Here is a 25,109-nt window from a genome sequence, read left to right on the forward strand (position 1 = left end):
TGGAGGAAAAGCCAGTGACATATCAATAACAGACCTTATGAAGATCAATGAGGACACATGACAATACAAGACAATAAACTGTCAATAGATAAATGAAACCAATGGTTATACATACATACACACATACACAGACACCTACCCACACACACACACACACACACACACACACACACACACACACACACACGCACACACGCACACACACACTTTTGAACTAACAGGGAACAGGTGAAGCAAATGAGCAAAAAGTACACAATGTATATTGCAATACTATGCAATCTGTTTCTTCTCAGGGATTTCTGATGGAAATTGGCTCGAGGAGCTACAATCTGGTACAAATCGCCCCATTTCAAAGTTCAGATTAGCTTCAGGCTGACTAACCTGAAACTAATGGTTTTGTTGAAACAGAATATGGCCTGCTACATGTCTACTTTTCTTGCTGTAATGTGGCTTCCCCGTTGTTAATATCTGCCTTTCTCTGGTTATACTGTAACATAAATTTCACTTTAAATCAAAATCCACCTTTTACGCATCACTCTCAACCAGATGTCCTGCTGAGATCAGTGCTTAACTGGAAGCATGCACCTTCTACTTTAAACAAAAAACCAGCCGCCACAGAGATTCCCAAAAATCAGGTCTCAGTCAAGATCAGGTGCCTGTGTGTAAGTATGAGTGTGTGGGGATGCTATGTACCTCACTTTTGGCAAATTGCAACAGCAGCTAGTAGGAAGGAAGCAGAGAGAAGCCAGCCAAGAGGCCATGGAGCATTTCCATTTGAACGCTTATGGGATATCAACAAAGCCTGTTGTAATCGTGAGTACTGTAACAGGTGTCCATATTATACTTATTTTTTAAAGTTCCTGGCAGCAGATTTCGGTGAAAATCACTTTTAAACTTTTACTTATCATGAAATAGTATTATGTTTTAGTTGGAGGGAAAGAGAGAGAGACACATCCTGATTGTGGTTTAGTAACAGGATGGAAACACTAAAAACATGTCTTATAAACATCCCTCACACTCCATTTGAATTCATTTATTTAGGAAGCTGTTCAGGAACTCAAGGCTGGGAGGGTTGACTCCATTAAATCACCAACAATGGTAACAACAGCAGGAAGGGTGAGTATAGCCGTTATATCAACATATACAATAGGAAAAATGGCAAGAATACTAAGAAAACCAGCCATGGCAGAAAATAATTGTGTGATTTGAAAGTACTGTTCTATATGCTGGACTTAATAAAATCAGCTGCAGGGTAATCAAATGTCAGTCACAGAGGATGTTTAAAGCACTCACAACCCTGTTATCTGTGCAACACTCCTAAAATGAATCCTCTCAGCTGATTAATTTGCCAGTTCACGTTCAATTCAACAACAGTATAATTCAATAACAAACTAACAAGAATTTAACTGTTTCATCTATCTTGTTGTTTATAAAATTAACATAGCGTGTCTTTCAGTCAGGATGCATTACATTTTTTTCTGCAAAGAGGAAACAAATGTAAAAAAAATCATTTAAATTGGCCAGTGAGGTAACTAACAGCAAATCATATGACATAACAGTAACAACCACAAGGCTCAAAGTAAGAAGTATTGGAGTTATATCTAAGAATTACAATAGATTATATTAATAATGATGATTTCCAGGAAGCAGTTCTTCCAGTGATCACTTCCAGGCAGTGATGTGTAAGCAGCACAAGTATTGCCTTTTCAAGAGTTGGTGTTTACCATCCCTTACTCACTCATGTGGGAAATGATGTCTTGTTATGTTGGAAACCCAGCCTTAAGCCTAAAGTTTCCCCTGCTAACCCTGTAGTGCTGGTATGAATGACTTTAATAAATAAAAGTTTTACTGTGCATGTCTGGTTTTTAGTGGGGTCTTTTTTTGTCAGAGTGCTCCAGGTATAATTGTTTGTCTGCCATAAAAGGAAAAATATATGTCAAAAACAATCAGGCTCAGCTATCTGTCATATATAATAATTTTTTAACATTAGTAACTGCCCAAAGTTTTAATTACTAAATCTTTCAGAGAATAATAAATATACATTGTGTACTAGTGGGAACAAACCATGGACTAATAGTGAAGATCAAAGCTTCCTGCAAAATTACAATTGAGCCCTGAACAGCTTCTTCTTGCCTGGATCTGTCCTCCCATCCCTTTCCAGTCATGCCCTTACCAAAGCGACAGCACCGCAACATAAATCACTGGTCTGTTTATGACCAAAATGAGAAAAAACAGCCCTGAAGGGCATCTGTTGCACCCTCAAAAACACACTAACAGCCACATGTACACACAAAAACAAACACAAGCCTGAGAACAACCTTTGGTTGTCAGCAGAGACCTGCAAAACCTGCAAAAGGATGTTTTTTTTAATGGAGGGAAAAGTAATAAAGGAAGTTTTGTGCATTTATAACTGGTGAAAGGATTAAACTGAATGAGAAAAGAAATTAGAGGAAGAACACAACACTTGTAGGATCAGCAAACAGCAAAACAGACGAAGGGATATTCTTTATGTTTCTTCAAAAAAAGAAAAGAAAAGAAAGTTAAATGCAGCTACAGAACATTTCACAGAGAAGCTCTTTGTAACTTGGGAGACTTGAGTAATTGATTTCTCAACAGTAATTAGAAAATAAAACCAAATAACAAGTGGTCCACCACACTTCACAGTGCGGGGCACCTTGGATTTTTTCAGCGATGCCTCGAACTAAAACATAGAAACAAGAAACATGAAAACATTCTGTGCTCTTCGAAATAGCCAGAGATTTTGGATCAGGCTATGATGCGGTTTGTTTTTCCTGGCCAGCAACACTGTCAAGATCATGTTTGGATTTGTTCATCACACTACTTATACAATAATTTTAGGAACCTGGCTTTGCAGGGAGCCTAAAGAAAAGGTTTAAGGCTGTTCCAGCACTAAAAGGCCATGAACCTCAAGTGGAAAGCAAAACTCCTATAAACATGTTGCCATCAGGCATATCATCACTGTGCAAGTCCAGAGACCACCAACTCCAGTCCTTGGGGGCCTGCATGTTTTGATTTTTTCCTCATTGTAACACGTCTGATTCAAATAAAATAGATCTCCGACAGCTTGTTGTCAAGTTCTGCTGAAGTCAATTAATGAGTCTTTTACTGGAATCAGTCCAGAAAACATTTGAAATCTACTTATTCACACGAGCGTTGTTTCCCCCAGAGAAAGCTCCTCCTCACTCTGAAAATGATCATGCCAGCTCCACTTTAATAGTTTTTTTTTAATTAATTCTATGTTAAGATTTTTCTCAATTATACGTAATAGTCTGTCAACTGCTTTCTAAATAAATGCTGTGTAGAGACTTTTTTCATTGCTCTGAGCTGCGAATGAGTACTGTTGCACTGACTTAAACTTCATCATAAGACAAGCAAACACACTCAGAATCATACTAAACAGCTGGCTTGAATAATTGCAAACATTTCCAGAGTGTAATCTCATCAGTGTAGCACAACTTCATTTCAATTTGCCATGGACTGAAAGGCCATTCAGTTTTTATCATGTTGACAGTGCTGCATCCTGTGAAAACTGTAAGAGATTCTGAACACCTTTTTCTCTCCATATTAAATACACACCATGTTCCACTCCATATAATTTTACAGTGAAACATAATGCCAGCTAGTCCTGATCATTTTTGGGAAGGTAACATAACTGTTTGTTGCCAGATCTCACAGAAGAAGCGCCGGTATGATCACCATCCTATCAGTTAGTTATCATTTTATAAATTTAAACAGGAAGATTGTGGCTGTGCAGCCTAAAGCACAAAAATGTTCTGCCATCTGACTGACATTATGTACTGGATGTGATAGAACAACAATTCAGTCTTTACAAAACATTAAAACAACCGCAGAAGTCCCACTCTGACATGGATGGAGGATGGGCATAAATAATTTAGTGCCTCTCCAAACAGCCAACTTGCTTATCCTCAGGATGTTCATTTGCATATTTTTACAGAGCGTGAGCGCACAGATTTTGGAAACGTAACCACTACTAATATGGCACAATTATATGGAGATCAAATTGGATATTTTTTATGTTATATAAACCACACAGATTAAAAGTTGCAGTAGACATAACAACTGATACATTCCTGAGTGACAGCATGGCGATTGTTACTGCAAAAAGAGAAATTCTGAAGTCTCAGCTGGGAATAATGCAGATTTCATTGGTGAACCGAGTTGTATAAATTGTCTAATAAAGGAAATGTGATATCATCTGGGAAAATGTATTGCATGTAAATTTTTGTAGTCAAAGCCAGAAACTGCTGTTTTAGAATGGACAGTAACCACAATGACAGAGGTCCTTTTCTTCCTTTTTCCATTTCTGTCAGCTCCCATAAGCTGGGAGTCCAACTAGTTAGAGAGGCAGGAGGAACCATTGCCAGAGTCACCACTTCCTACATGGCAGTTCTCAGGGAAATGGGAGGGATGGGAACAGGAAACTCCAATAAACACATCACAGACAGACGGAAATGAATATTTAAAGAAATTAAGTGTGTAAATGCCTTTTTGTTTGTGTGTGTGTGTGTGTGTGTGTGTGTGTGTGTGTGTGTGTGTGTGTGTGTGTGTGTGTGTGTGTGTGTGTGTGTGTGTGTGTGTGTGTGTGTGTGTGTGTGTGTGTGAGACCAGGGGTGCATGGAGGAGGGTGGAAGTAGACGGGAGGAGAATTACACTTTAAAGAAATCTAGACATCAGTGTGAGAGGAAGCCAAGATAACTTAAGGCTGCAAGAAAAAAGAGACAGAAAGGAAAGAGAGGAAAAACAGATGGAGAAATTAAAAGTAGGAAGGGATGGGAATTTCATACAGGTGGGATGGACAGATGGGTAGTTGGGCGGATGATGGAAAATCCTTTGTCCTTCATTCTTCCTCTTCCTCTAATGACGTGGCAGCAGATTTGGCTCTTCTGGTCAATCCCCAGACGTAGGCGCTCAAATCCAGCCCTGTTTAATATCTGTCAGGGTTCACCTTGTTTCCAGTATGTTTAAAGGGGACTTGTTTGTTTTTTGTTTACTTTTATTGGGAAATGCTGTAGCCAAGGTATCCATGACCACTGGCTTATGAACTGATGAAGCTGTAAGATAATCTAAATAATGAATAGAGGGTGGAATTGAGGGGATGGTACAACAGGATATTTCTGTTTTTGTCTCCTTTCAGTCTCAGTGTGTTTCTGCCTCCCTTTGCATAATACTGAGCAGTACACAAGGTCTTTATTAGGTTCCTGTTTTTTCCTAATTAGTACAATGTGCGCTGTTAGTTTTGCCTAATGGTTTCTTATAGATTATTTTGTTCACTCATTCTTGCTCAACAAAAAATTTAAATATTACTTAGTATGTGTTTTGTTATTTTTAAGAAGCTTAGTTGATTTCTATGGCAATCCAGACAGAGATCTGTACACTGAAAAAATAGTTTGGTCCAACTACTAAATTCTACGTATTTCAATTAGATGAAAAACTTCCATCCAGTTGAATTACGTATCTGTAACCTTAACCAGAAAACAAAATATATGTATTGATCAACATGTTTGGAATATTTGTCATTTATTAGATTAGTTAAGCATAAACTTAATGAAGAACTTTAAATCAATTTGTAACAGTTTTACATAAACCTTATCTCTTTGTTAAAATTGGGCTGTTCAAGTTGCAAGAGACCATGGCTCAACTCTGTTTTATATCAGCATTTTTCTCTCTGTGCTCCTCAGGAAATCCACTCTGTCTGCCACCTCCGGTCACTCTGTCTGTCCAGCTGCTCAGCTCCAATCTGGTTTATAGCTAATTCCAATAAATCCTCAATCACTCCAAATAAGCTCTGTGTCTGCATTTGGATCCTAGTCAAACAGAAAAAACACAATTATGTAACATATGCCACAACTGAGCTTTCTGACTATAACCTCCCCTACTTCAAGACAAAGAAAATCTACCCTGAGTATCCATAGTTACCCTGACTTTGATTGTTTTGTTGTATCACTGAACAGCATTGCAACAGGATTAGTGGCTTTGCCTTGTTTTAGGCAGATTATATTGTGTGATTTATATATCCACATGGCTTGCTGAAAAATTTTATCAAACTTTAGGTGCTGTATGAGATATTAAAAAAACAAACATATGCTTTATTGTTGTAAATTGGCAGAATGGATTTCCCTCACATCTCTACAGCTACTGTAAAAAGTTTAACTTTACCTTCATGATATAAAAGGCAATAACAAGCCTGGGTTTCTCCGTTGTCAGTCTAAATCTTAACCCAAACCTAAACACCTTGCATGCAATGCTGAGGTTCTCGAGATAACTCTTTTTCTCCAAATGCAACTTCAGTGAGATTGTATTTGTAGATGCTTACATAAGACACATAAACACAGATTTGACTCAGGAAATAACTTGGTCTCTCAAAGCGGTTTTCTTTTATTCAATGGGAGTGAATCCAGACAGTTGCAAAAGCAGTTATGGAAAAATAATCACAGCCTCACAGGCGGTTATCTCAAGAGACAACAGACTTTAAGCTCCTAAAGATGCTGGGACCACGGAACACCTGGATTCACTGTCTGCCCATAAGGTTTTATAATTAAAGTGGATCCACTCAGTGAGTGACTCACTGTCCAGTTACTGTGGACACCTCACATTAATTGACTCTTTATGAACTTCAAATTGTAAAAGGGGCAAGTCACTTTCAGCACTTTTGCTCGACTATTAAGGCTTTGTGTCATGTTAGAATCGCTGTTATTTAAGAATTTATGAGTGAGAGAGAAGTGAAAGAAGATTTAAGAGCTATTAACAGTTGACAGAAAATGTCAGTAATGGCAAAATTGCATGAAGATGTGGTCACTATTTTTGGATCATTGCCAATTAAATTGAAAGATTCACATCACTTTGAAGCAAGTGTGTCCGCATATATGAAAGTAGTCATTAACAATTAATGGCTTTCTGAAGATCAGGAACAGTCTCCTCTAGGTTGTATCTGATGTCTCCATAAAGCCGAGAAAAAAACAAGATGTCAAACTAACAGCACAGTCTTCCTAAAAGCCACATATATAGATTTATTGCTCTTTTGGGAAGAGAGGAAGGGATCTCTGTCTCAGCTAAAGAAAGTTTGACTGCCTTAACTACTTACCTGTCCACGTGCTAGGTCAAAAGATAGAGTCAAACAACTAGCTGTACAGCCAGGAATCCATTTCAGACTTGGAAAATACAAAGAATACTGGTTAGAAGCTTTGGTGTCTGGTTTTTCTTTCAACACTCGAGTATGTTTGGCTCGTTTCTCAGCTTCCTCTGCTCTTTCTTTCATCTCGTCTCTTTTCTCGGCAGCAGTCTGCAAACTTCACTGTTCGTAGGTATGGTTGCTAATAAATACAGAGCGCCTTCAGCCTGTATCCAGACAAGGATCCTCAAGAGAACTCTGTGAAAACAAATGGCTTGTCTCAATAATGACAACTGATGTGCTGAAAAAACTGCAACTTAAAATTATATTTACTGATCTGGTCCCAGCTCAGAGGAAATAAATTTTGTTTGGAAACAGCTCAGTGTGTGTGCAGGCATTAAGCTGCACACTTGAAAGTCAGGCTGCAGAGATATGTTCTGGTAACTAATAGCTTGTGACTCCCGTCCTGTCCTCCTAGTGTGAAGAGGATGTTGAGAGGTTAAGCAGAATCACATCCAATCTGTCCAAGGACGACCTGTTGGGAAGGTCCCTGCTTAATTTGTCTTCCTGCTGCTTTGCGATTGGCTCTTTGCCACGCTTTAAAGTGAACCTGAACAGTCAAAATGTCTCTCCTTCTCTTCTTCATCTCTCACTGTCAGAAGGTGGGGTAGAAGGAAAATGGTACAGTGAGTCATCTCCAAATTTGGCAGTGAGGATACTGACATGACAAGCAACCCACTCTTTTATTACAGTTGTACACATTTGCGTTTTTATGATTTCATATAGGTGTTTTCTTCACTGTATTTTTGCCAGTCTGTGCATTTCTTTCACTATCCTTTGTATATGATACCCAATTCTGTCTTAGTCATCTCAGGAGGCACAGTTTCCTCTGATTGGTCAAGCTGTCCAAAGAAAAGTGGGGAAACACTGAATATAAACAAAGAAGTAAAAGTAGTGTCGTCATCTGATGCTCCTTTTCAACCAAAACAATCCTAGCACTTAGAGTCAGTTCTTTCTGTTTCAGTGGTCAAAGCTCTGTGCCAGGCCCAGGAAAGCCTAAACTAATAACTTTTTATTTCATATATCATATTCATATTCATAAAAAGTGTAGGCCTCTAAACCATTTAGAGTTTTTTCATTCTTATTAAAGCCTAATATTAGAAGCTTTCATTCATTTATATTGTTTATGCATCCTACTTTCATACTTGGAAAGGGTAATTTACTCTGCAAAGGCAAGCTACATGCACAAATATAGGTTACTGTATGAGGTAGCAACCCTGCAATGGACTCGTGACCTGTCAATGGTGTACCTTGCCTCTTGCCCACTGATCGCTGGGATAGACTCTAACTTTCCATGACCCTGAATTGGATTAAGCAGTTAAGAAAATGGATATAAGGTAGCCTATTTTTTAGGTCATTTAGACCGTTGGATCATCCTACCTTCATAAATATATTAAGTAGCATAATTTTATGGGTTAATTTTAAAATGTCATGGCAACTTTTATTAATTTACTATGTTGTTTTTCTTCAGACCTTACCATAATGCAGGGATCCCCAATCTTGGTCCTCGAGGACCGGTGTCCTGCAGGTTTGGTGCAGAACACCAGCCCTGTATATGAATTGGCTCTAACACCAGTTCAGTATCAAACCAGGACTGTGAGAACTGCGGCCCGAGTGTGTTTAAACTATAATTTGACTTTTTTGATATGCCAGTCTTTCTGCATAATTTGCAAAGAGCAATAGCACATAAGCATGGAAATGTTGCCAACAAGATTTAAACTGTATAGTCTATGCTGATGTGGAGTTTTCTAACACCTAACCTTATACTTCTAACACCTTACACTTCGAACACCAAACCTTATACTTTCTACGTCTACGTCTAGAAAAGTGAAAGGACTGTGGGAAATACAGTGCAGGACAGGGTTTGAACTTGCAAACTCTTGTTAAATTGCTTTGATATTGGCATTTCACCCTATCTAACAAGCTCCTTGTCCTTCTTAATAACGCGTATTTGTCCCTGTTAACATTTAAAGTTGTCAGAGTAATTAAATAGTGAGCGCCAGCATCATCACATTGTGAGAAAAGTGGAAATGTAATCATTAAAGCAACTATAGCTATATGGCAGAAGAAAAATGCAACAACTGTGCCGTTTTTTTAAGACATTTCAGGGTGACCTGAAGCAGCTTAAATGAATATATAATGTTAAACTGCAGCAGGGGCTTCATCTAACCAGCTTTATTTGAGAGTGTACAAAAATAGAGGGAGAGATACATGAGAATATGTTCCTTGTTAATTAACAAATACCCAACAATAAGTCCTAACCACCAAAGGGCCATGCACTCTTTTCTTTGGAAGTAAAAACTCCCAAAGTCTTGCCTTTAGAAGTTTTTCAGTCGGTTAGCAGGCACAAAATTACTACATTTAAGCAATAAATAGATAGATAGATAGATAGATAGATAGATAGATAGATAGATAGATAGATAGATAGATAGATAGATAGATAGATAGATAGATAGATAGATAGATAGATAGATAGATAGATAGATAGATAGATAGATAGATAGATAGATAGATACTGTGTTGAGCACGTTATGGGAGATGAGTCATCCCTGGCTCAAGCAGTTAGTTAGTAAGCATATCAGGCTCTCTAAACACAGGCAGGGCAAACAAACAGAAGCAGAAGACCCATGACATCACGAAGCATAAATTTATTAGTGCTCTCTTGTTAAGAAAGCCAAATAAGATTAGAAAATATAATAAAGACAGACTGCCACAGGCACAAGCTAAGGTCTCTGCTGCCACCTGCTGTTGGGCCTTTTCTATGCTGCTATCTCAGTCTGATGGCAGGTAAGTTCATAAACCGCCTGCTAATGTAAAACTGTCTTTTACTAGAAAGTGGTTAAGAGTGAAAAATCAAACAAAAGAAAAAGCAGTGGCATGAAATGATGAAATGAACATGATTCAGCACATGTGCCTGAGTGGTCTATATTCATCATTAGAGCTGAGAGTCAACAATATCTCTTAAAGCATACAATTTAAACTTTCATAGTTAATATCTTAAGATTTTATAAATCAAGAGTTCACTTAAAGTGTAACGTTAATTTTCCTTTTATATATATATATATATATATATATATATATATATATATACATATATATACATATATATATTTCATTATTGTTGTTTTGTTGAACTTCCTACAGGTGAAGCAGCTGAGGCAGGTGTCAGTAATCTGTTAATCACTGTTCATCTCATATAAAAAGCTTTCACGCTCCTTTCATACCTGCTGTCTCAGGTGGAAGTGTGGTTCAAGTGAGTGCTTTTGTTGCAGTAATGGAATGGGTGTATGATGTCTGTAGGTTTTTATAAAATGGTCTTAGCCTTTTAATCTGTTCTTGCAATGAGAAGCTTTAGCCAGTGAATTTGGGGAAACTAAATTGTCTTATCCTGACCAGAAGCATGTAAAAAAAAAAAATGCTTAATTTCACTTTTTCTTTTTCAACCCAAGCTAATAATGTCTGGCCGGGGAAAGAAAGCTGCACCAAAGAAAACATCTGGAGTGTCCCGTTCATCCAGGGCAGGGATCACCTTCCCAGTGGGCCGCATCCACAGGTTGCTGAGGAAAGGCAGCTATGCACACCGAGTCGGCACCGGTGCTGCAGTGTACCTCTCAGCTGTTCTGGAGTACCTGTGTGCTGAAATCCTGGAGCTGGCAGGAAATGCTAGCCGTGATAACAAGAAGCTGCGTATCACTCCACGCCATATTCTATTGGCTGTGAAGAATGACGAGGAGCTGAAAATCCTACTGGCAGAAGTCACCATCTCAGAAGGCGGCGTGATTCCAAACATCCAGGCAAGCCTGCTCCCAAAGAGGACAAAGGCTCCCAAGGAAGCTGAATCTGCAAAAGACGTTCAATCCCAGGAGTTTTAGAAATTTAATGTATAAATCTTTATTAAAGCACTTTTTTTTTTTTTTTTTTTTAATATACATGACTTCAAAATGCTTCAATTGGGAATAAAATATTTGTACCTGGAGGAAGCAGATACTAAGAAAAGCTCATGTCCTCAACATAAGGTAGCCAAGAACATTTCACTCCACTAGACTTGCTGCTCTTTGTGTGTAAATAGAATTCAGGTCAAATGGTGTCTTGTAAAAAATCTTTAAGGTTTCAATCAGCCACCAAATGTTAATATTTGGGACACAGCCAGCAATACAATCTTGCTCCTAATGAGACTTCACTTTTTAGCTTCACTCAGTTCCTTAATGCCCAAGAATGTATTGGATTACAACTGGATGTAGTTACACAAAACCAAAATATTAAATCTATGCGGTTTTTGTAGAAGATTTTAACAAATGATCATGTGAGAAAATTGCATTGGTGGCTGGAACTGCGTTTCCTCTTACATATACCTCATGATGTACCCAGATCTTGAAATGTCAACTCCGTCAGGGTTGTTCAATTAGATTCTCTGCACCTGATTTTTTTTATTCATGAAGCTGTTTTATATCAGCATATCCCACAAGCCCCTCTGGTATGTTGCACATGTCTTGTCTCCATGAGGCTTCACAAACCTTAGTTTATGCTTTGGTATATTGATCCCTTTAATGCAGAACATAGCCTATGTATTCCTATTGGAAAATCTAGATACTTTCCAAGAATATTCAAGTTCTCTTTAAGTGACTTCTAAAATACCTTGCACAATACATAGTGATTGCCAAAATCTGTCACCTTGGTAATTAGGGAAATATTTTAAGTAAATCACACTAGGACAATAGGGCTTCGAAATCTTTGGTTAATTGTGAGAATAGTTACTTGTGAACAAGATTTAACGATGCACTTATTTAAATTAAAAAAATAAAAATAAAAAAAATCTCCATCCTAAATGTGTAGACGTTTTCGCATCACTTGGTCAGTAAGCCTGCGTCTGTTGAACGTGACCCCCCCCCCCCCCCACCTACCTTCTGTGCAAACGACGCGCTGACGTAGGACGTACGAACAACAAACAGTTGGACTTCAACAAGCTAGCGAAGGGAAATGCTGGTCAAAAGCTTCAACTGACTTCCTGGAGCCATAGATACACACAAGCCTTAGCGGTAGGAAAACAACTGTAATCGTGAAATAAATGGGATTTCTATTCTACCGACACGTGTAGCTCCGGTACGGCCACCACAGCGCTGAGGTTAGCCACTGAATCATGCTCATTGCTCGGACTGTGACGCCTGTTTTTTTTCCTCGCTGCAGCTGGTCGAGGGTTGTGATGAGAGCAGAGTTGCAGCACGGCGGAGGGTGAGACCAGAGCTACAGAGGGAATATTTTTCTTCTCACGGAAGAATGGACTTGGTCGAGGAAAAGCGGACGGGCTCACGTAAAGAAGCAGTCATGCGATCGCACTCTGGCCTGGATGTCATTGTTGTACAACAACTTTAGCAAGCTAGCAAACGTTAGCTCGCTTTAATTCACGTTGAGTTTGTTTTTAGTGTCGGAAAATAAGCTCATTTTGCTAACGTAATGGAGGCACCCTGAGTGATTTCTTCGTCACAGTAAATTGCTTTGGTCCTATTTATTGCTGCTGGTAATGTGTTAACGACGAGGGAACCTTTTCTCGGTCCCCACTTGGGCTAATACGACTGGTAGAAATTATAAAGCCGTGCTCACCAGCCCGGCTAATAGCAAAGCTGTCTAGTTTGGTTGATTTAATAATTTCTTAAACAGTGTATGTTATCCACATATATCACACGTATCCGTTGTTGATGTATGAAATTGCACTTTAATGAGTTGATTTATAAGAATGCACCGAAGTCACCTGTGACGTGGAGTTTTGAAAACTAACAAATATTCCCCCCAAAAAAACAAGATTCAAGTGAAAATATAGGGAGAATTTCTCCAGCACTTGGGAGTAATTTTGTTAAAGATTGAAAAGGACCAAAATGAGTGCTACACGTTGTTGGTAGGCAGTTAGCAGAGACAGCCTTATCAATGTCAATTGGCTCCTAGTCACTGTTTAATCTCCTACCTGTGTGACACAGCTGAAAGCTGAGTGTCACTGGAAATGTAAACATGAATATCGAAGAACAATGTCTAGACTTGTGCAATGTCAAGACAAAAAGCAATGTGGATGATCATCATAACACTACTAACAACACAGGAGTCACCCCAAAGATCTCTGAACTGATGACAGAGAGTAAGACAGAAAAACAAAACGCTGTTCCCACAGAGGCCCCTGAAACATACCTGATGCCTCAGCTCACTGACAACCTTCAAGCTGCTGTGGAAGATAACCACCAGGAGCAAAACACACTGGAAATTGATGAAGTCAATGGAAATCAAAAGAGCTGTGCACAGGATAACCCGGCTGTAGTTAATCCAACTGACTTGATTTTATCTAATGATGAGCAGCAAAAGAGCAATACTGAGGAGGAGAAAAAGAAAGAAGATAAGGACGGTGATTCTGCAAGCTTTGTAACAGAAGTGGTGGATGATGGTGGGGACATGGACATAGGTGTGGATTTGAGTCTTGATGAAAGTGGAGTGTTGGAGGCTGAATCCACAAATGTTCAATCACTCTCAGATGATATTTTGGACCCAGAGTCCACTCCTCAGGATGTCCCAGCTGGCACAGTGGTGGAAAGCCAGTCAGATGCAAACCAGACATGCAGCAAAGTGGCCTCTGCCACTGATCAAGCTGGACTGTATCCCTCAGTGGAGGAGGAGGGGGATGATAAACACAAACCAGGTGGCAAAAGGGTTACATTTCCCTCAGATATAGTCTCTGGAGCAGTGGAGCCCAAGGACCCTTGGAGACATGGTAATACTTGTCTGTTTCTGTATGTGTGGATGACTTTTTTTCTTTGATTTGCCAGTTGTGCTTGTGCGAACATGCCAAGTCATTAGGGTTTACCAGAATGGATACTTAAAAGACCGTTAACAATTTCGTCCAGCTCTAATCTAAAAGTCCATTGACTGTTGAGACTGGGGTTTAAATGCTCCCTGTTGTCTCTGGGTGGTGACACTGTGTGATAGGTGTGTTACAGCTCAGGTCTTTGAAAATAAACTTCCTTTGTGTCTTTCTTCTAAACTTGTAATCTAACACTGCAATGCCTTTTGCCCATAGATAGCACCTGTGCAACCATTAACTTGCAATACAGAAGTTCTAAATTGTTGGATAAATACACCCACCCTTACCCCCTTTAGTCAATTTAAAACTGCATTTCTAAATATAGGTCGAGGCCTGTGCTTTATTGTGAGTAAATCCCACCACTCCCTGAGGTGTGCCATTTTACCACTGTAAGTTCCTGTTTGTACAATGAAAACATGTCTGGGAAAGCGCATGGAAGATGTGGCACTGCCTTGACTTTGTTGATGTAAGGAAGACAGTATTTAATCTTACTTTGGAGAGAAATTTTTACCTTTTTTAGTTGTTTATGTGAGCTGTAACTTGGATCTAATAAAGATATTAGCAGAACAGGCAAGAGGACTATGCAGATGAACAGAAGGACAATATAAAACAACCATTTTTGAAAAGCAGTAAACTGATTTCACTTTGAATACATATTCACTGAAAAGTATTTCTCTATATATAATATATATTTTTTGTGCTTTTCCATCACTTTTTCTGATGTATGCTTATTTTCAGTTGTTCAGCTGTTACCAGGCCTTATTAGGATATTATATTTCTGCTTTATTTTAGAGCATATTTTTCCTCTGATATATGGCAGCTTTTTTTTTTTTTTTCTTCGCAGTATGGTGAATGAGGCTGGATAGTAGTGTGTGATCACGCATTTCTTCATCTAGAATGGACTCCATTGCTCCCAGTACTGAAACAACAGTCATCATAGTTACATGGTTGACAGCAGTGTGAGGAGATGACACAGTGTGTTTTAGTATATTACTGTTACAAACTGTGGATTTAAAAGTTTGTAACAGTATTCATGGTGAATGTAAATCAAAATTAAGGTCAGGTCATGGTACGGTTTAGTTGTGCAAGTTTTCCATATTAAAATGCACAAATAGTACTCCATTTGCTATTTTAATGACTGAGTCAGTTTTTCAGAATGACTGAAGTTCTCCCTATTCATCAGAAAGCACATTGCTGTATATTACTGTAAAATATATTATACTCCTCAGGAGCGAAGTCCAAGTAAGTTTGCAGAGTTTTTCTGGTTGACTGTAGAGTAGCTTCAGGGGATTTATCAGTTGCATTTGTCACAAATCTCTTTTGAGTTCCAAAGGTCCCACTGATTGTGCTTTCGATAAAAAGGTAGAAAAGCAGCTGATGGCAGTGAAGTTAATCACGTGATGTGGAATGTTCTGTTAGTAAATTACATGGAGATAACACTGAGATCAAATTATTGTTTGGTTCAATTTGTTGGATAAATACTGAAACCTTAATAGAAGATCTAATAAACGCAAAGCGATAGTAATATGTGTGCCTCAATGCTTTACAGCATTGGCACCCATAATTAGACTACGAGTTTATTTATGATCATGAAGAAATCAGTGGATCTGGCATCGCAGATATGAGGGTTTCATAGATTTTTTTTTTTTTTTTTATGGATGAAAATAAAGCAATTCTATTAAGGTTTTAATTTGCTCTGCAAACATTTTTATGCTTTTATTTTGGAATCAAGAAAATACTTGGTACATTAATAATCCGTATTGATCTCATTCATTCTTATTTTTGGTCCATCCATCAGTTGACTATGCCCACTTATCTAGAAGCAAGGTTGTAGGGGGGCTACAGGCAGGTTACTCCCTGGACAGGTCACCAGTCGATCACGATACTATTTACCTAAGTTGATGTAATTATACTTACCATTTATGCTTTTTGAATCAGTTAATGTATTTATAATATTTTTTAGATTCGGTCACTTGCATTTGTTAAAATTATGATTTTATTCAACACCTAAGAAAGATCTGATTGTAATATAACTATAAAACTAATATAAGTTTTCTCTGCAGAAGCTGCAGATTAGACAAAAGTGATATCAGACAGTAAAAGAAAAAGTATTTCCCATATATACATTATAAAACAGCTTGGCTTTTTTCTTTGATGGAAATATTGCTCCTCTTTCACTGCAGTAGACCAAACTGATGGCTGTATATTTAGGATATGATATGGAAATGTAAACCTTGGAGACTGAAGCATGAACGTTTTGAATATATATATTTCCATTTGCATAACTTGAATTCATATGGCCCCAGATACTGGGCAGCAATTTAAGAGGATGACAAGTGGGTCCGAAAATTTATCGAACAGATGCCAGTTTTTATACACAGATACCTGCGTTTGGGGACCCAGGTTTTATTGGACACATAAACATAATCATAATTAATTCAATTATTTTCTTTGGTAATGGAAATAGCTACCAGAAGTAGTTTCTTCCTTTGTGGTGTTTTAAACATTTCTTTACTGCAGTTGTCCAATATTATTGTTGATGGGTTTTCTGCCTTCAGTGAAGCATGAGGTTCAGGCTTTGAGTGAAACAAAACTGGCCAAATTGAGAGTTCAGGTGAATGACTTTTTCACTGCTTTCTTTCAGCACTTCGTGTCAGTTTCTGTCTTGACTATGAATCACATTTAAATGAGCTTACCTGCAGGCAGGATATCGGCCTTAGGGGTTGATCTTTGTTGCATCTGTCCTAAAAAGAAAAAAAATCACTGTTAGCTGTCATGATCTGATGTTAAAATGTGTATTTATCATCAGTAAATCAAGCAACCTGACTAAGCTTGATTTAGAAACTCAAAAATAGTTTCTGACATGATTCAAAAATATGTTTTTATTGACCTCCTTTTGTCAGTATGTACAAAGCTTTTAATCTGGCAGTGCCCAATTCTCTTACTATCTCTCAAAGTTTTTCCAGCCTAAAAAAGGCCCATTTTAGTCACAAAAACTAGTAGTAATTGAATAACAAAATTGTTATTTACTTCTGTCCATGAAATAACTATTGGACTAACTAAGCTTGTTGTCATATTAAAGTAATGTTACTGTCAATACTAAGCCATTACTCCAGTTTAAATGTCAATAAATTTAAACTAAAGTTAACTGGCCATTGAGCAGAGTTACAATCCTATCAGTGACCAGTCACCTCTTAGGTCTTTTTATTGACCTCCTGTCACCTGATTTTAGGAGTATATCTGAGGGGCTCTTCTGACCCCATCATAAATGAGGACAATGCCACAATACAACATATGATCATGTCTGACTTTTATTGTCCAATCTTGTCAGTCTCACAGAATATTGTTTGAGTGAATTTATGAGTTCCCATTTAAAATAAAAAATTTAGGATCCAGTAAGGAGTCGCCGCAGGGGAACAGTAGTAGGCAGGTAGGGTGTCAAATTTCCATGTCCACGACATTGATCTTGTGCAGAAGTGTTGACTGGTTTTGTGATATCAATATGGGTTTGATGTGAGAGGCAAAAATTCATAAAAATAATTTCAACAAGCAGCAACATAATATTTAGTTACATAATTTTTTTGGGAGACATCCCCACCCTCACAAACACACACAAACCTCCACAGGGAGGCTTGTTCACACACTTTAACCATAGTCTGCATCATATCTTGAGATTCCTAGAATTCCCAACATGCTGCATAGCTTCCCCTCTTCACTTCTCCTCTGACGAATCTAAAAAATAATCTGTTTTAGTCTGGTTTATAAGTCATAGGACACACTTTTAAAAGCACGGAACTCAGTTTTGTCAAGCCAGACAGCAAGAAAGTGTTTTCTTTTACAGCATAGACTACAGTGTGAGTACACTTGCAACTTTATGGCAATTCATGTTTTTGTAAATAAGTCTAACCCTGGTATTTCTTTATCCTAGAAGAAAGCAAAGTCTTTTGCCGACATGCTGCTTTGTCTTATGTTATTGGAGCCACTTGGTTGTAAGAGACCCTCTGACCTGTGAAATGTTACTTGTTGTAACTGCACCAAGTGATAAACTGACAAGAAGAGCTTTTCAGGGTTGAGTGTAAGACTCTGACAAGCAGGAAGTTAATTCAGCATGTATAGGTAGCTGATCACTAATAGATTTTATCAACATATTAAACTGGTAGTTTTTATTTTATTGTTGCTTTATGTCATTGTTTTTTATTTTTAAGGCATCTCAACAGAGTATTTGTTAATCGGGCTGTGTTTTAAATTGCATTGCAGGAATAGTTTTTTTATTTGACCAAAATCAAATTGTTGTAAATGTTTTGAGACTCGAACTGCGGACGTTGACATCAGATACCAGCTCGTAATAAATACCTTGTGTCATCAATATAAACTTTTCTGTGAAAATATATGCGCCGACATTGTCACTGAGATGAAAATATGGGTGGAAAAGGTGTTGCTGGTTAGATCTGTTGTTTTTCTTTGTCATCCATCGTTGTTGCTTTTAAGCTGGATTTACACTCGCATAGGGTCCATTTGGGATTGCTGGTGAAGCTGATAAAGGTGAATGTACTCTCTTACTCAAACGTAGGGTTATTGCGATGTGTCATAGGTTTCCTTCCAAATCCTGAAAGTGGCAGTAGAAGCGACCACCTTAGTCACGGCAGAGGCGTGACCCACCAGGCAATTCGGTCAGATTGCCAGGTGGGCCATGCCTCCAGCAATCCACCAGGTTTCCACCACCAGCTGATAGACACGTTACTTTATGACGTTTTTGAAGTGACAATCGAAACATGTCAAAGGTAAAACCAGCTTCTTTCTAAAGCACTGAGTTTTTTTTTAAAGGAAAACCATTGATCTAAAAGTCAGAGTAGACATAATTAACCTAATCATGCTATTACCAATCACAGCACAAGTTAGAGTTAAAAAAAAAAAAAAACAGCCATCCAAGTTGTCATCATGTCCATAACATCATAACGTAACTGTACATGCCACGACTTTGTTTTACCGTATTTCTAGGGGGACAAATAAAAGCAGAGGGACTTTTTTTTTTCTCTTTGTCAAAAGAAAGTACAAAATCGAGTGCTACATTTAATCACAGCACTTTCAATAGTATTCTTTTAATATTTACATCTACATAAAAACAAAGAGCTTAGAAGTTTTTAAGTAAACAACAAAAAACCAAGTTAAGTTTATGAGCATCACATGACGAACCACCACTGTTGATATTTGCATACTTTGTAAATTGTTTATTTAAAAAATTGTTACAGTGCTTTTAACTATTAGTTGTAATAGCGTTACACAAAATACTGTGATATTTCAGTATATCAGTGCTTTCTTACACTCCCACTTAAAAATCACAACTAAAGCTGGATTTATACTGAATCTGTGTGAGCTTGGTTATGCCTCACCGCCTTATGCTACATGGAGGCTGGTCGCGCACGTCTTTCAGGTCTGACGTGCCACCCTGCTTGTAGTGCAGTTACGCGCAAGTATTCTCTTGTGATTGGTTAGATTGCTTATGGATACCTGGCACTTCACATTGAATTTATGCTGTAACCACAGAAGAAAAGCTGCAATATGATGCGGTCACTTTACGCTCATCAATGTGAGCTGCTCTGGCCCTACCATATACAGTATAAATCCAGCTGATTCAAGCCTATTATATGAAAAACTTAGTATGAAAAATACTAAGTATCATCTACATGTGTTTAAGTCCAGCTTAAGACGCTAACTAATGTTGCAAAGTTTTATAAACATTATTTATAGATCTACTCAACGTTAGAGACCTTTTCTAGAACTTATCTGTTTTCTGGTGTCTATAAAGGCCAAAGATGAATCCTCACTGATGGTATTCCTCCCATCGTGGCTGTCTGGAGTTTATGCAAAACAACTATGAGTATTTCTACTCATCCCTACAACACATGGATCTTTATTTGTCTTGTAAATTGGAGGAAGAAGTGGGCATGTATCTACATTTATTTTATGCTGAACCCTGCCTGTTGACTTTGTGTCTGTTTTCAACTTGACCTTAGAGGTAGAACTGATGTGATGTCTGCGTTGGACTTTCTGTCCTCGTCAAACTGGAATTGCCAGCTCCTCCTTTACAAACCAGTTCCTCTTACTTTTAGTAAATGGAAATTCCAGATAGTATCTTTGATGTCTCCAAATTCCATGACATTCTACTATGTAAAAGGAGAGTAAAACTGTAGGTCTCTCATTTCACCATCCAACTAGTCCTTCTATCATTCATTTATGGCATAAGAAAGGTTGAGAGAGAAAGGGATTATTCTTGATGAGATGGAAAAAACTTTACATGGGGATGTCAGTTCATTTGGTGTCTACCTGCCTATAGAAGTGCTGTCTGTGTTAATATGCAAACAAAACTAATATATAGGATCCATGTTAGACTTTAGCCTTTCACTACAAATAGGCTGTTTGTATCGTGTAGTGATTGCTGATGCTAACACATTTTTACGTTCTTCGTCGGCCTGCTGTTTGTTAATTATTCATCTGCATGCAGTGAGTTGCAAACCATACCAGGTCTGGATGCTGATGATGTGTTGCAATTTAAAGATTTTTTTTAGTTAACCGGTTTTAAGCAACTAGTAGCATCTTTCTAAAATGCCAGTCTTCTGCTACTGGTTTGTATTTGAACTATTATCACCATTTACAGGTTTTTACACCCACTTGGCAGCAGTGCCACGGACCCCATCTTTTCTGCCCCACCTCTGACAACTGGGCAGCCAGCTGTCATGTGTGAATGACGTTGCTGCCACAACACACAGCACAGCACCGCAATGTGAAATGGCAGTGAACAGGATGGAGAATGGGAGAGGGAAGCTATTTTCGGCACTGCCACTTGCATGTTAAGGAGGTGCTGGCAGTATTTCCATCTTTCAAAGCCAGCATTTTTAAATTTGCTTTGGAAATTTGGTCATACTGTTTGGTCAAAACAACAAAAAAAAATTGTGCAGTATTGCACTGAACACTAAATAGCTATTTTTTTGTGTTTGACTAACTTGATTCTTTGCTTTTCTAAACTTAGTTACAACTTTTGACCTGTGAATGTTGTTGCATCTCAGCGGTCTATAGCCAAATTACCATATTTATTACTCTCCTCATGATTTTTGATCATGAAGTAGTTGGAGAGATGGATCTCTCACTGGCTACTGTTAATGTAATGCATGCATAAGTTTATTATCAACTAATTTAAACTTATTTTGTCATCATTTTTATAAATATAAAATAATTCCAGTTTCTGAGTTTGATGTTCGTGTAAGGCAAATAGTTTTGGTCCAATCTTATAACGCAATAAGGTAGAAGTGGCATCTGTGTTATGTAGCTTTTAACATTGCCTGGGGTTGCTGGATGTTCAGATTTTGTAACATAAATCTCAAGGGTAACACTATGAAATGTGCAAAAATCGAATGTTTGCCTGAGGCTTGTCAGAACCGGCTGTAAGTCATGTTGCTGTTGTGTCATTTGTATCCCTCTATGTGACGTCTGAATTCTTTTCTACACCTATAAAAGTAAGGCTTTACATACAGACTCTGAGGCTTTGGCTTCAACTTAAAATGCTTTTGATTAACTTCATAAGGAAATAAGTTGCTTTTTCAGGTGTCTCCATGTTCCTCTTGGTGTTTTTCAGACTTTATACTGTCAAACTTCACTAACTTGGAAAATGGATTGCCATTCTTTTGTGGTGTGCCTTTGCAAACATATCAGTTTGATGTTTGCCTTGTTTGTGCAACAGTTAAGCAGGTGTGATTAGTGGTAAGGGTAAAGTAGGCCTGGGCACAAGTCCTTCACTGACTTTCTAGTACTTTCTCAACTTATTTTAAATCAAGTCATTACACAACAGGGAATACACAGTTAAAGAAAGTGGAAAGAAGCCTCCATAGAAGTGCAACAAAGTCTTTCTTTAATAAACACATTTATCAACCATCTGCTGAACAAAAAGCACAAAAAATTATTTTAAAAAAAAAAAAAAAAGAAAAAAAAAAGCTACAGTACTCCCATATATTTGCTGACGTGTAATAAAGATCCAGGGAAACCATCATGTCTATTTCTCAAACTGTCCAGCAGTTGGTATTCTTGTAATGGATTTGATTATTGCAGAATAAACTAATGTTACCAAATAAAATCTGTGTAATAAGTTAAGTTTTAATACTAAAAAAAGATTTTAAAAAAAGAAAAAAAATTTCAAGATAAACATCTAATGCTGTGCTTTTTTTAATTTTGTTATTTCAAACTACATATTTTTTACATGTAATGATATACATGTATTACTTTTCTCATTTGTTACGGTTATACAAATGAAATCTTGTTCTAAAGCCTGTGCTTACCACTGTGGGCAATCCATGCTCTGTTTTGACCTTTTGTGGGTGGTGGCAGGCTTCACTGCAGATATATTATGATGATGTTCAGTCCAAAGAAGAAGATCTGTTTTATATTTTTAACTGCTGCTTTTAATAATGATTAAAATAGATATTAGTTGATTAGTCATTATACTTTAATGGAAAGAGGCTTCTTAGACAATGTTAACTGAATGTAAATGACATAAAGGTAAAATATAAGTAAATAACTGAAGTTAGTTCAACACTGATGAATTTATTAGATTCACAGCATGCTGTTTTCTAACAAAGTGTTTAACAGGAAAGTTGAAAAAAAAAAAAAGTGTGTGAATCGACTACTCAATGTTCTGATTCAATTATAGCTTGTATCTAAAGGTCTTCATCATCCTGTAGACAAAGTTGGAGGCCACTTTTATGTGTATTTATTTATTTTTCTTCAAATATTATGTACCACTTATTTAACAATTATGTTTGCAGATGAAGTAAAAAGAAAACCAGCCAAATAGCAGGGACCAGGATATTTATACTTTCATTGGTCATCATACCCTGATTTATAAAATTCAGCATCTGCATCAACCAATAAAATATTGGTCAACCTGAATGCAGCAGTTACCTCTATATGAGCTTGTACCCGTTGCTGCTCTGCCTGTTGTTCAGGTTAAGTGATTGATTTACAGTTTATGACTGTTATGGCTCGCCTGTCGCTTGCAGTTTTTCATTGCCCCAACACACCAACTCAGCTAGTTGTGTGCTATAAAACAGGTGGAAATGAACTGTTTTCTGTGCCTTTACTGAGTTGAGTGAACAAGGCAAGAATCACTGTCAAGTATAAACTTTAAAATATATCAAATATTTAATAACGACGCTGCTCTTTTTCAGTCTTTTACCAGCATAAGTAAAGCGCATTTATCACTTAAGAAACTTAACGTTGAAATTTATTTATCATCTCCGATACACACAGTCACACAGTCAGTAATGACTGAAATCATTTGTAGCCACTCAAGCATGACAGCTACATGAGCACCCAGTATGCCCAGTTTGGCTGAGAATATGGACATTTAAGAGTACTTTTTGTGACTGTTTAAATAATCTGTATAATTATGGGTTGAAAAACAGCCGTAAGCCACACGCAGCCTTTTGTCTTGGATGTTTATGTTGTTGGAACATATGGTGGGAAAGAGGTTGTGGCTAAAAATAGCATATGTGAAGAGTTAAATGGAATTACTTGACACTTACATTAGCTTCATTTATGAAACCTGAATATTAAGAAGGTGATGCTTATCTATAAATTCCCGGTTTGAGGCTCTGGCTTGACTTCTTAAAATGTGCTATTTAGATGTCACGCCACAGTTGTTATGTGCATGGATTTTTCATAGCCCTCATTCACCAGCAAACGTCATGTTTCCCACCATTTAACAGAGTTAACTGAATATGCTGACACTTTCATGTGTAACATTTGTTAATTAAGTTTTGAAGATGTTTCTGTATTTATCTTTCAATATGATTATTAATTTATTAGATTTTAACTTAACATATTTTATTTTTGTTATAAAATGTTTAACTTTAATCCATGTGACAGCTTGTAGCTTGCAGTCATTGTTATGCATTGTTTTCAAAAGCACATTGTTTCTAACTACCAGGTCCACATAATGCAAGTTTCTTTAGTCAGCCTGAGTAAAAATAAAAAGGAAGATCTTTGTTCTGCTCATTAGCAGCCACATCCAATGGTGTGGCTTCTTGTGACACTGCAAACAGCAGCTGACAATAATAACAAGGGATATGACTCTGCTGGTTAGAGTAGAAATGCCTCTCCTTTGCTATCCTCTCCGCATCAAAATGATTAATGAAGGTGTATGTTCTCTCTCGTTTGTCATTTCTAGATGTGAGGTGTTTATTTTTTGAGAAGAGCAACTCATGTAGCCTGACTTGCAGTTTCTTCATAGTGGGGGACAGGTGCTATATTGATAAAATGACTTTTTTTTTTCTTCTTGAGTATAGAGTTGGTCAAAAAGAAATGTTGTGAAAGGGCAGAGAAATAAGCAAGTAAAAGTCTGAGTAAGTCAAACAAGCCACTCCATTGCATGTGACTTGTACTGTCCACATATTTGAGCTCAGAATAGTTATCTACTTGCCATAAACATAATGAAATTTGATAGGGGTTGGGGAATCGAATCAAAAAAATCAAATATCGGGATTCTTTTGCTTCACAATTTTAATATTGATATTTTTGTTAAAAAAATAGATTATATTTTTCAAATAAATAAAAATAACCCATTATAAAATTGTTGTCATTTTTATTGTTGATCTTTTTACTTTTCTTATTGGGCAGTGTAGCAGCAGAATGGTGGTCTGACTACTATCTTGTTTTTTCTTAATTGAAATTAAGAAAAATCACGAGGAAAAAAGGTTTTGTACATTTTGTTTGTTTGTTTTTAGTCTCTACAAAAAAATCATTAAAGAATCGTGAGAATTGCAATTTAATTCAAATCAGCTCCCAAAAATTTGTCAGTTACATTGGGATGGAAGCGTATCGTTACAACGGAAACTATAAAAATCCTGAGTGTTCAGTTTCAAACACTTGCAGAATTTAAATTAAGGCAATTATTTTCTCCTGACATGCTGCAGCACATCCAGTGACTGTTGTCTCCTTGCATGTGTACACCATTTCCTCGCGTGCGTGTGCTTGCTGTGTGCACTTTGTTCTGCCATGTGTTTTTTTTTTCAG

General features: G+C 37.4%; 2 protein-coding genes across 3 annotated transcripts in view; both read left to right on the top strand.

Moving 5' to 3' along the window:
* Positions 1 to 10,665: 10,665 nt before the first annotated feature.
* On the top strand, positions 10,666 to 11,082 carry LOC306760415 (histone H2A.J-like; the record flags this gene model as incomplete). The annotated part of the gene is made up of 1 exon (XM_079246245.1): positions 10,666 to 11,082. The coding sequence occupies one exon, from the start codon at positions 10,666 to 10,668 to the stop codon at positions 11,080 to 11,082; it is 417 nt and encodes a 138-aa protein (XP_079102371.1).
* Positions 11,083 to 12,164: 1,082 nt separating this feature from the next.
* ppp1r37 (protein phosphatase 1, regulatory subunit 37) overlaps positions 12,165 to 25,109 on the top strand; it is a 33,800-nt gene continuing 20,855 nt past the window's right edge. The window contains exons 1-2 of one of the 2 annotated variants that reach the window (XM_079246898.1): positions 12,165 to 12,310; positions 12,395 to 13,958. In XM_079246898.1, the coding sequence (XP_079103024.1) occupies positions 13,211 to 13,958 (748 nt within the window). In that variant the 5' untranslated portion in view covers positions 12,165 to 12,310; positions 12,395 to 13,210. Of the gene's footprint in view, positions 13,959 to 25,109 lie in introns of both variants that reach the window. The other variant, XM_079246899.1, reaches the window with a different exon arrangement.

The sequence above is a fragment of the Telmatherina bonti genome (assembly GCF_933228915.1).
Source record: "Telmatherina bonti genome assembly, chromosome: 9".
In the NCBI taxonomy this organism is placed as follows: Eukaryota; Metazoa; Chordata; class Actinopteri; order Atheriniformes; family Telmatherinidae; genus Telmatherina; species Telmatherina bonti.